The 12734-nt window shown below is 35.3% G+C and overlaps 1 protein-coding gene across 2 annotated transcripts in view; it reads left to right on the top strand.

Moving 5' to 3' along the window:
* The window catches only part of MAN1A2 (mannosidase alpha class 1A member 2), a 177181-nt gene that overhangs the window by 139251 nt on the left and 25196 nt on the right, over positions 1–12734 (top strand). For both annotated transcript variants that reach the window (XM_009001969.4, XM_078332860.1), the window contains 4 exons: positions 931–1046; positions 4949–5168; positions 7549–7721; positions 11278–11393. In XM_009001969.4, coding sequence (XP_009000217.2) covers positions 931–1046; positions 4949–5168; positions 7549–7721; positions 11278–11393 — 625 coding nt within the window. The remainder of the gene's footprint in view (positions 1–930; positions 1047–4948; positions 5169–7548; positions 7722–11277; positions 11394–12734) is intronic.

A 12734-nucleotide genomic window follows, 5' to 3' on the forward strand; every position in this document is an offset into this window, starting at 1 on the left:
CAAACTTGCAGTATCTCTAAGGTATGCCTGTATGTACCTAAATTTGTATAAATAGTAATCTAGGATAGCAGGTCAACAGCTATTTATTATATTATGCAAGGTTATATTATAAAGGAATTCTTGGGCTATTTTTCTTTTTTAGATGTATTTTAATTTAATTTTATCTGTGGCTTAGGAATTATCATTAGCTATCGTATAATGACATGTTTAAGAGTGAGCTCTTTTTGTTTAACATCAGATTTAAATTGATCTTTCATACTTAGTCATAACTTATTTATTTAAAGCTATTAATATGTAAAGGGTAATTAGCAGTTCTGGAAAAGTTTGGCTCTATTACAATGTACAAACTTTAATTCAGGAAAAAGACTAGTAAGTATGTGATGTACCACATCCAGAGAAAAAATATTTTCTAGAAAATTGGATACACGTGGCCAGGTGCAGTGGCTTATGCCTATAATCCCAGCACTTTGGGAGGCCGAGACGAGCGGATCACGAGGTCAGGAGATTGAGACCATCCTGGCCAACATGGTCAAACCCCATCTCTACTAAAAATACAAACATTAGTTGGGTGTGGTGGTGCATGCCTGTAACTGCTGCTACTCGGGAGGCTGAGGCAGGAGAATCGCTTGAACCTGGGAGGCAGAGGTTGCAGTGAGCCAAGATTGTGCCATTGCATTTCCAGCCTGGTGACAGAGCAAGACTCCATCTCAAAAAAAAAAAAAAAGGAAAAGAAAAGAAAATTGGATACACATATAGAGGAAAGTGATTATGTGTACACTTATGGGACTAAATACGAAGTATGTTGAAAATAAGATTGTCAGTATAATTTTTAAATTATCGACCTGTAACATAGTCATTATAATTGAAAAGTTTATTTGTCTCATCTTCCCTTTCCCTTGCCTCTGTCCTTCTGTTTCTCCTTTGTTACAGATCATACATCCGTCGGCGGTTTGGGAGACAGTTTTTATGAATACTTACTGAAAGCATGGTTGATGTCAGATAAAACAGACCATGAGGCGAGAAAGATGTATGATGACGCGATTGAGGTGATTATTTCCAGAACATTTCCATCTACTTAACATATTGAATGTACAATGTATTTGGTAGTGACTAGATGAATATCCTATAACCATTTTATTATAGACATTCAGGAAATACATATAAGTATTTTATTATATGCTTTCACTATAGGGTTTGTTGCAATTTTAATAGAAAACCTCATATTAAATCTTCTTTTATTTGTGGCATTTTAAAGAAACTTTTGAAGAAAGAATTTACTGTAGGCCAGGCACAGCCGCTCACGCCTGTAATCTCAGCACTTTGGGAGGCCGAGGTAGGCAGATTACTTGAGGTCAGGAGTTTGAGACCAGCCTGTAAAACCCATCTCTACTAAAAATACAAAAATTAGCTGGGCATGGTGGCACAGACCTGTGGTACCAGCTACTCGGGAGGCTGAGGCAGGAGAATCATTTGAACCCGGGAGGTAAAGGTTGCAGTGAGCTGATATCTCATCATTGCACTCCAGCCTGGGTGACAGAGTGAGACTCCATCTCAGTCAATCAATCAATCAATAGAGTGAGAATCTATCTTAATAAATAAATAAGATAAAGATAAATAAGGATTTATTTTAGTGTATTCACAAAAATTGATTTTAATTACTTTTAGTTAATGTTTACAGAGACTGGAAAAACTTCTGACTTAATGTACATTTTCGTAAACGTTTTCTCTTTCAAATGAATCCTTGAACCTACACATTGAGAGCCTTATGGGTAACTAATTAAAACAATGACAACACATTCACATAGTATTTTCTACGTGCCAGGCACTGTTCAAACGCTTTTTTTTTTTTTAACATATATATATGAGATCATTTAATCATTATCACCATTTTATACATGAGGACCTTAAGGAACAATGAAGTTAAGTAACTCGCTGACGGTCGTATTGCTGGTGATTCACAGGACCTGGAACTGAACAGTCTGGCTGCAGAGCCTGTGCTTTTAACCACTGTATTATATTGTTTCATATTTAAATGACTTCATATCATGATATTGTGACAGTTTATAATTGGAACAAAATTCCTTCTAGGAAGATTTTATATGGAGTATTTCTAAGAAAAACCTGTGAAATAGCAAAGTAAGTTAAAAGTGTGTTAAGTAAATGTGTTTAGCAGGTTATTAGCTTCTTGTTCTATTATAAACTGATATTCACTTAATGATTTAATTACTTTTTAAAAATTGTATAGATTTTGTATATACTATATTAATCTGTGCTAATGTAGTCAGTAATTAGTTGTCAGAGTTAAAATTTTTGTTTTTTGTTTTGTTTCATTAAACCAAGAATCTTATCCATTTTATATCCTTACTTTTTAGGCACCTAATTTACTACAGTTGTTTTAAAAAAATGCACAGGAGTTGAACTTAATATGTGGCTCACAGTGTTTGGCCCATTATAGGTACTCAATAAGTGTTTGTTGAGATATTGTGTTAGATAATAAACTAGGCTGGACGCAGTGGCTCATGCCTGTAACCCCAGCACTTTGAGACACCGAGGCAGGCAGATCATGAGGTCAGAAGTTAAAGACTAGCCTGGCCAACAGTGAAACCCTGTCTCTACTAAAGATAAAAAGTTAGGTGGGCATGGTGGCACATGCCTGTAATCCCAGCTACTCAGGAGGCTGAGGCAGGAGAATTGCTTGAACCTGGGAGGAGGAGGTTGCACTGAGCCGAGATCGCGCCACTGTACTCCAGCCTGGGCAACAGGGTGAGACTCCGTCTCATAGATAGCTAGCTAGATAGACAGGCAGGCAGGCAGGCAGACAGACAGACAGACAGAGACAGACAGACAGATAGATAGATAGATAGAACTAAAAGTACAGCCAAGAATGTAAATTTTAGTAGGAGAATTTTATTCTCTTTTATTAAAATTTAAACCTAGAAAGTTTTGTGATTTAAGATAGGTTGTTATCTGGGAAGAATTTAATATTCTTAGACCATATTGTTGAAAATAGCTCGTAGTAATTCCCGCTAGACTGTGGGCTCCTTTGAGGGGAGAGACTAAATTGCTCATCATTATCTCAGTGCATAGTACGATACTCGAAACATAATAGGTATTCCATGGCATTTGATAAATGCATGAATATATTTAATATTTTTATATTTGAGAAAATGTGATATATGCCATGCAGTAAATTAATTTTTGCTGTTTTCTTGTCATTTTCTTTAAAACCATTTTGACTTTCGCTTAATTTTTTCCAAAGGAAAAAAGAATTTGTCATTGCTTTTTTAATTGTACATGCTTTGAAAGGCGTGTCTGTTTTAAAGTTAACCTTATAAATGCACATTATTTTCCATGAATCATCTGCTATATGTTATGGATCCTGTAAATATTTCTGTACTTTCCCTCTTTGTCCTGTTTTAATTAGTTTTTTTAATTACTGAGTCAAGAATAGGTACCTAATAAATGTTTTTTAATAACGGTCAGCTTTCACTTTGAGACATGATTGCAAGTATGTGGTTTTTGCAGTGTTATTTTCAATAACTATTCTGTTAGAGTATTGTAAAATAAATGACATACGGAATGTTTGAAAGAGATAGGAATGACCACTTAAGACTCATTCTAATTTGAAATACATTATTTTTAAACTTTGTCTTTCTGAGCTATTCAATTATTCCATACCCACCCTACCTTCTCCTATCCTTATAGATACCCATTTCCCTGGTTCCTGCTTTCTTTTAAAACTATTGGTCAAAAGCCCTAACTGCCTTTTACTTTAGTTATAGTAAGTCCATGTGGATATGCTTTTGGATATCTTTTAATTGTAATGTGGTAAGAATTATGTTATAATGAACAGAAATTACAAATATATGGATACCATCCTTTGGGCATTTATGGAATACCTTATATGTGGAAAACATGCTGGTATCATGAGGTTCAGAAAGCTGAAAAATCCTGCCCCATACTCAAAAAACTCATCTTTTTATTTGTGTTTCAGAGTACTCTGGTTAAAAGAAAACAGTGACAAAAACTTACAATCCAAAGATAATTTCTTGCTGTTTCGGTTTTCAGCCACCTCTCATTCCCCTAACGTCAAATACAATTATCTAAGAGCACCATTCATTTATAAAGTTACTTAACAATTAAACATGTATTGAGTGCACACTACATTATATGCCTTCTGGAATGTAGGTGATGAGTAAGACATAGTCACCCCAGTTCTGTAAAACTCACATTATTATTACAGGGAATACAGAATAACGTTTTCCAAGGCTGATTGTTACTAGGCTTGGCAGAGAACAACTGACCATGAAAATACTCCTTTTCGTCAGAAAGAAAAGTATAACCGCTAATCATATATAATAGTTTCTACTGAAGAAAGCTGAGTTAATGCCATTTCTTCTGCTTTTCCGTAGAAATGCCTCTAAAGGGAGAAAATAGCTCATCTCAGCAAAGTCTAAGAACATATTTCAAAGGAGCAAAGCTTTTGATAATCTCATTGTACAAATGAAATGTGACCGTTATGCTCTGATATACTCGAATTTAATATAGACTGTTTCTCTCACCATTCTCACATCCTTTGAGTAAAATCTATACTCCAGGAGAATAGACAGTGTATAATATGGCTTCTCTTGCCCAGACAAAGCATCCAAAACAAATGCTTAAGTTTAAGAAGTAAGGGACTAAAGATAATATTATATAGAAGGTAATTTTTAGGCCAAGTCTCCCCTCTTCCACTGTGTCTTATGGTAGTAATTCAGGTATTTGTTCCAGATTATATGCAATTTGATCACCCACTTCAACGCTTATATTAAATAAGTCTCCTAGTTTGGGAAAGTTACTACTTTATAGAATATCATATTGCCCAGGTTTTATAATGGCCCGAGGATATCGTAAGTTTGAACACTACTAGTTTGCTTCTAAAATTTTCAATATCTTTCCTTTCCTATAGGCTATAGAAAAACATCTTATTAAGAAGTCTCGTGGAGGTCTCATCTTTATTGGAGAATGGAAGAATGGGCACTTGGAAAAAAAGATGGGGCATTTGGCCTGCTTTGCTGGGGGAATGTTTGCACTAGGAGCAGACGGTTCCGGAACAGATAAAGCTGGTCATTATTTAGAGCTAGGGGCAGAAATTGCACGTACTTGTCATGAGTCCTATGACAGAACTGGTAAGAATATTAGTAAGGCTAATTGTTTAGTGCAGAAGAATCTCTAAGTTGAAAATGTGTCCAGGAATAAGAAGGAGAATATAGAGGCACTTTGTATTTCAGTAGTTTATACCGACATGGCAGATCATTTTCTTAAGAACTTGAATTTTAATTCTGGAAATGTGTCTCTGCATAATTTTTTTAAATTCTGAATTCTACCGTTTCTGTTAAACATTTTGAAGTAATTGAAAGACAAGAATTGGGGGGTACTTGGGAATATATGGAATAACATTTATTTTAATATAAGAATCTATTGTTGTCATTTCAGCTTCTATAAAAACAGTTATCTAAAAGAACATAAAATTTACTGATTTAGGTTATATTGCCTTGCCTATCCTCTAGTGATAAAAAGAATAACCAAAAGATAGTAGTATTTATCTTTATTGGTATCTAGCTAACTAGTGGTTTTTCAATTAGTTCACCAATAGTTTTTGGAATTGTTTATGGCTTTAATTAAAGATCCTCTGACATTGCATTCGGCAAATATTTTCTGACCTTAAGTGTCCTTACATGGAAAAGAGGTGATTCTTAATGGTGACAAAAATTGGCTTGGTTGGGGCTGGAAAAAAATGTATTCTTTTTATGTATAAAGTACAGATATACATATAGTCATAAATAGATATACAGTATATATTTGGTATTAAAATTTATGGAGGAAGAAGGCAATTCGGTTTTTTTTTTTTTTTTTTTTTTTTTTAAAAAGCCAAAGGGTTTCTTAGGGGTGCGGTAATGAAAAGGGGGCTGAGAACCTAGACCTTCCAAGGTTTTCTCTGGCTTTAAAAATGTATGTATGACTTCCCTGAAAGCTAAAAGAACTAGAAATTTCAATTCCAGAAGTTACATTGTTGATTTTATAAAATAACTGAATTTCTGTTTTAGGGTTAATTTATCATCAGATACCATGAAACAATTATGAGTGACTTAAAATTTATGCTAGTTCATAAATATGTCAAGTTATTTTTATACTGTCAGGAATTAAACTTATGGCAAAATTGACTTTTCAGTTCTCTTGTTAACTAAAGCAAGGGTTCCGTTTCTTGAAAGACTATAAATTAAGAGGACAGTGAAGTAGTGTTATTTTAGGGTAGCTTAAGTGTTAGTATATATTACATATAAAGGCAGTAATCTGGGTTAGAAATAGAAGCTAAGTTATCATGTTGATATAGAATGTCAATTATATACACAAAATACAGCTAAAGTTAGTCACACATTGAGGAACAGGATGGATACTCAATTTTATATTAGGATCCACGAGAATAAGGATTGTGTATTGGAAGCTTTTGACCAAAAATCAAATAATAGACCTAAGATAATTGAATTTCATATAGCATACATACTAAAATATGGTATATCATAGTTACTGCAATTAAATATTCACTCCATGAAACACGGAACAGCCATTATATGCCAAGTATTATGCTAGATGCATGTAAGATAAAGTATGAACAAGAGCTACTTCTGCCTTTCAGAAATGTATAGAGTACCAGTTATGAAGGGATTCTCTTACGTGTCTGATTTTCACGTTTCATAATGACATTGCTGATGCCGATTCTTGTTCTGATTGTGAAACAGGGTCACAGGTTCATATTGCAAGTTGATGAACCTGTGACCCTGTTTGTTATGGTAAATCGCAAAATGATTACTAATTGATTTGTGTCCTGCATTTTCAAGTCTTCCATTGTTTTTACCTGTCTTTAATCTCAATTTAGAGCCTTTAGTTAAAAAGTGCAGTCCTAGTTTAGCTAACTTTCTAGCAGGTTATTACATCCTCTGCTGTGTTTTCTTATACCTGTGCTATAATTTTTGGCCACCGTATTTTAAAATATCCATTCACTTCTCCTTAGTAGTTATTCTAGCTAAATGTATACTGTAATTATCTACAACTAAGTCAGTTCATGATCTGAGCTCTAAAATATTTTCTTATATGTGCATATTATAGGCAAATGTCTTTAAAATTGCCTTAAAAGTCCACACAGTATCATTACTTATATACTTTTATTTTGGACAACAATGGAGTATATTAGGTGCAAATGTCTAGGTTTGCATTTGTTTCCAAAAGATTACTAGACTCTTATTGGTAGAATTAGATTTAGCAGTATATTTATACACATTATTCTGAGAAACATTTTAAATCAGAATAATAGGAATAGTTATAAGTCTATTTTAAGAAAACGAAATATGGATCCTTTAAAGTGACTCATTTTGCACTGAATGCAAACAGCAGTAATAAAAATAAACCACAAAAATTACTTCATATTCCATTCTTTCAGGGAAGAAAGAAGTCCTTGCAAACAAACTTACATGGTTTATTTTGCTCAGTTATTTTTTTGTCGTGTTACAGCATTAAAGCTGGGTCCTGAATCATTCAAGTTTGATGGTGCAGTGGAGGCCGTGGCTGTCCGGCAAGCTGAGAAGTATTATATCCTCCGTCCGGAAGTAATTGAAACCTACTGGTACCTGTGGCGATTCACTCATGACCCCAGATACAGGCAGTGGGGCTGGGAAGCGGCACTGGTAAGTAAGCCAGTATTCCCCTTTATCTGTAAGAGTGTTGAGTCACGCCCTCCTGTGATGCCGTGCATCCTCACCCAGAATTCTAAATGTTACCTCGTTTTTAGTACCTGTAGGGCAGTTTTTGTTTATCTGAGGAAGAAACTCTTAATTAGTCAATTTAAGTTTCTTGGCGGTAGAAATAAATCACATAACTGTAGGGAGTCATTTAAAAGGCAGTTTTTCAGTACAATTCTAAAATTAATAGGTTAATTTTCTATTCTGTTCTCTTACTGCTTACTCACTGAAAAAATAACATCGCAAAATTGCCCAGGTTCACAGCCTGGGTAGATGACATCCTATTTACTTCAACTTGTGCTCTGAGTGATTCCTCATAGCACCACTGTAAGAAGGAACAGTAAATTGTTAAAACTTTTCTAGATTGAAAGGGTACAAATGTATACATATATACATACGTATACACATAGATGTATTGCAAAGGAAGAATTTTTAATGGTTAGTAAGTAAAGGGAGAAAGTGGTTTACTCTTAAATGCTAGTCTTTCAGGGAATCTGTGGCTATCAGTACCTAGGGAGGAAAAAACTACTAGTCTTTTATGAAAGTATAGCTTATTTCCAGGGGTTAGGGGTTATTTTATTCTTTAAGATTTACTAATTATGATAAATAACAGTAATTATGGCGATTTGGTATTCTAATTGTTTATCTTACAATCTAGTTAGAATGACTAAGGACATCCCCAAAGAGGTCAGTAGTGCTGGTAAATTGCCCAGACAAGAATGTACGAGATATATTTTAGGGCAAGATGTATACCAATTTATGTAAAGAGAATGGTTTCACAGTGGCAAAGCGGGAGAGAAGCCTGGAGGCACATGTAGACAGCCATACACACCAAATCAGAAGTTGTTAGTTGTTCAAGAAAGAAGACGTGTGTACACAGCTTCCTCCCTGCAACACACACTCTCTGAATTTCTTCTGTCAGCTACTGTGTGAGTGCTGTCATATGGGAAGTGGTAATATAAAGTTCTTTGTTTGTCTAAAAAGCCCTTCATATCTTATTTTTCTTTTTTCTTACCAATTTCTGCCTGTGAAAGCTATCTGACTTTGAGATTTCCTTACAGAACTGCTAAATAGTTTATAAGGGGGAACTCCTGAAGGCTTTTGTTTCAGTGTGGAGTAACAAAACAGAAGGATCTGATTGTAATCCACAAATTGGTGGGTTTGGGAGACCACTGCCATAACCTAGGAATAATGTGAGATCTTGAACTAAGGGGAGTACACTTATTTTTCATTCGTCATTCAGACCTAGATAGTCCTCCTGGACTTTCACAATAAGAACGTATTAATGGAAGCAAGTGGTTGGTTACACAGGACATGAACAGATTAAGCATTTATTGATGCTGCTTTTCCTTGGCCCCTTGGGTCCAGAATAGGGAGCACAGGTACTAGTGAGACTCTCTCTGTGTAGGAGGGTGCTGCCACAGTTGAGAAGACAGCCCAGCTTTGCCACAGTGGTCTGGGAACAGAATACACACACACTTCTGTTGTTAGCAGTGGCTTCCTAATGCTTCCATAAATTAAGCACTGTTTTATATAAGGGAACTGGATAGGTAAAGTGATCATATAATGAGTGTTTCACTTTCATGTCCCCTGATAGTTAATGCTTCTTATTTAGAGGAATGAGGGAGACGGGTCTGGATCATGTGGGGAGTAGAAAGTGAGGGCGGAAGCGGTTTTTGTCATTGAAGAATAATTTAGGATGATTCATCCTTTCCGAAGGTCCTTTTCTCCTGTGTGCTTCTTTCAAGTATGGCCCTACTTTTATTTGTTAAGGAGAGATGTGACAGAGTCAGACTTGAGCCTATGTCTGTCTAAATTTGAAATATAGGAGGTAGAATTTTGCTTTTATATCCTATGTGGACAAACAAACTCAACATATAATTGGTCAAGAACAATAACTGGAATAGTTATGCTCTAAATTCAAGTTTCAGAAACGTGCAGTGATGAGGAGAGGGAGGGATGGAGGCAAAAGAGGCGGTGTCGCGTATTAAATAGTATTTGCTCACGCGTCACTCTTGGCCCTTCCTCTTGGGTGTGAAGAAAGTAAAGGGAAGGCTGGGTGAGGCAGAATAGCAGTATAGCATGTCTTCTGTAGCCTTAGCTGTTCATTCTATTTACACATTCAGATTTCCAAACTTGCCCTCATGACTTGAAATGTCTTAAAGATTAGTCGTGCCTCCCTCCCACTTTCTTAGTATTCTTAAACTGTTTCGATAGTTCATGTGGTGGTGAAGACGCTTGATAACTGTAAAGAAAAGTTCTTAAAAACTCTTGTATCCAAAATTTGTTTAGAATATATTAGAGAAAAGCACCAAACCCTTTAAACTGGGCTATAATCAAAATGGAGCTATGAAATGAACAGATTGATTAAATCAACACCCTTTAAGGTGAATTAGCTTTTCATAGGAAGGAGAAACCCGGAAGAGTAAGAAAAGTAGCAAGACCAGGAACAACCAGCCATGGCAGACAGCGACGATTATTTAAGTGACTGTACTTAAACCAGGGTTAGGTAGAATAGAAAAACAAAGCCACCACATGTGCTTCCCACTCTGCAGGAATGGCTTAAACCTGGAGTGTGCTGTACCTGCAGAAGCAGGTACTTCGGTTCCTTCGAATTAAAAAATAAGGTTGTGAATACATTCCATTTCATTCAGTACATTTTATTTAGGCATGCCCAAAGATGCAAAAAGAAAGTAAGAATTTCAACTTTCAGTCAAGCAGTAAAGCACAGTAGTTAATAAGGTGGAGCAAATTACTCTGTGCCTCAGTTTTCCCATCTGAAAGATGGAGCTATTCACTTCATAAACTTGTGAAATTCAAGTGTGATTGTATTTAAAACTCTTAGGACAACTTTCAGCCACTGCTAACAACGGAAGTGTGTGTGAGTATTCTGTTCCCAAACCTTTTAATTGTTAACTGTTCATATGTAATAATGATTGGAGTAGGTGGGCTCTTTCTGCCAGTTGATACCACCTGTAATGGCTAACTGATAGTATATACATGTAATACAATGTCTGGCACATAGTATGTTTTTAGTAAATATTATCTCTTACTACGGTTACTATAGAGTCCTCCTACTAATACTTTTTTTTTTATCATGTAGATTATTTGTCCTTGGAAGTGATAAAATTGCAATAAAAAATTTTTAATTGAAACTGACCTCCATCTTGATTTGTCAGAATTCATGAATCTTTGTTTTGCCAGACAGACCCTTCATTTAGAAAGAATAGCCTAAATTTGATTTCTAAGTTAGGAAAATATAAGATGCCTTAAAAAGATTAAAGAGTTTTGAAGAGAGAAATTCTATAGGAAACATCCTGTTTCTCATATGAGTTAATTTTTCCAGTATGAGAATATTCCCTTTTGATAATACATTATTCTTAAACCATCAGATTTTCATACAAATCTTTATGAACTTTTGATTATTGTCCTTCAGAGTTTTGTTGTTCTTCAAAACTTGAAATTTTACAGAATTGCTTCTTTTGTCTGATCTCTTTCATAGGCCATTGAAAAGTATTGCCGAGTTAGTGGTGGATTTTCTGGAGTCAAGGACGTATATTCCTCTACTCCTACACATGACGATGTACAGCAGAGCTTTTTCCTTGCGGAAACATTAAAGTAAGTAGACAGCTTTAAAAAATGTTTTTATACTCGACTGGTTTTGCTGTGTGATCACTAGATGATGCGACCGTGTGACAGGTTACACTGATTTTATTATAGATGTCTTTATGTAATTGGGTCTGTATATTTTTAGCTACATCTCAAGAAGAATGGCTTAGACTACAAGGTAGGTAAATTTTATCCAAAAAGTATTTAGTACCTGTTAAAATTTTTGTTCTTTGCTCTAAATGTACATTAAAAATCACCTGGAATGCTTCTTAATACACAGGTAATTGGGTCCACAACCACAAAGTTTCAGTAGATCTAGAGTTCAGCCTAAAAATTTGCATTTCTAACAAGCTCCCAGGTGATGCTGTTAATGCTGGCCCTGGCTACTGTAGCTAATGAAATCTGTTAGGATAATCGTGCAGTTCTGATAGCTCTAAATTACCGTTGCCACTCATCCACCTGGTGATGTTTACGGTTAGGGTACCCGTAAGGAACAGTGGAATAGAGTAGACATATTTTGGTCTTATATTCAAAACCCCAGGTAGAGCTCTCTGTAAACAGACCTGGGGAGATGGAGACTATAAATATGTCCACTTCCCTGAAGACTGACCAAGTAAAAGGCTGTTCATACTCTCTCTTAAATTTCTAATTTGTATTTCTTGCATATCTGTACATGAATGCCTTGTAAACATTTTATTTTTTCAACAAATGTGTATTACCAGGCACTGTTTAAGTCATTTGAGGATGTTTCAATAGGCAAACCGGATAAAAATTCCTGCCTTCTGGATTTTACATTCTAATACACTTGTAGTTTACATTCTGGTATATTACAATTAAAATGTACCTGTCTCAAACTAAGTTTCTAAATGTTCATCCTAATTGTCTATCTTATTCTAATTTTTCATTATTAGCCCTAGTACTGTTGTTTTTCTATCTTTTTAGCTTATAAAATATAGAATCATTTCTGCTTCCTGCCTTTAATATACCACCAATCCTTTATGCTTCTTTTATGTTTTTTAACTTTGCTCCCTCTTCTCCATTTATACAGTTGACCATAGTCCATCCCCTTATGACTGCTGGGATGGTTTAGAACACCTGCCTGGTACTCAGTTTCCTGCATCTAGATGTTTCTTATTCTGATTTATCCTGTGTGATTAGGCTTGAGACCGTCTAAGTTGAAAGAGCACTGGACTAGAAAATAAAGTGACAGGAACTCTAGTTGTACACTAGCTACGTCTAGCTGATGAACACGTCAAAGTAAAATTTCTTTGCTTTCAGTTTACATGTCTACAAACTTATAGAATTTGGCCCAGATTATGTATAGCTCTCCTGTTTTATTTTAAGACTTCA

This window comes from Callithrix jacchus, chromosome 7 (genome assembly GCF_049354715.1).
Source record: "Callithrix jacchus isolate 240 chromosome 7, calJac240_pri, whole genome shotgun sequence".
Classification (NCBI taxonomy): Eukaryota; Metazoa; Chordata; class Mammalia; order Primates; family Cebidae; genus Callithrix; species Callithrix jacchus.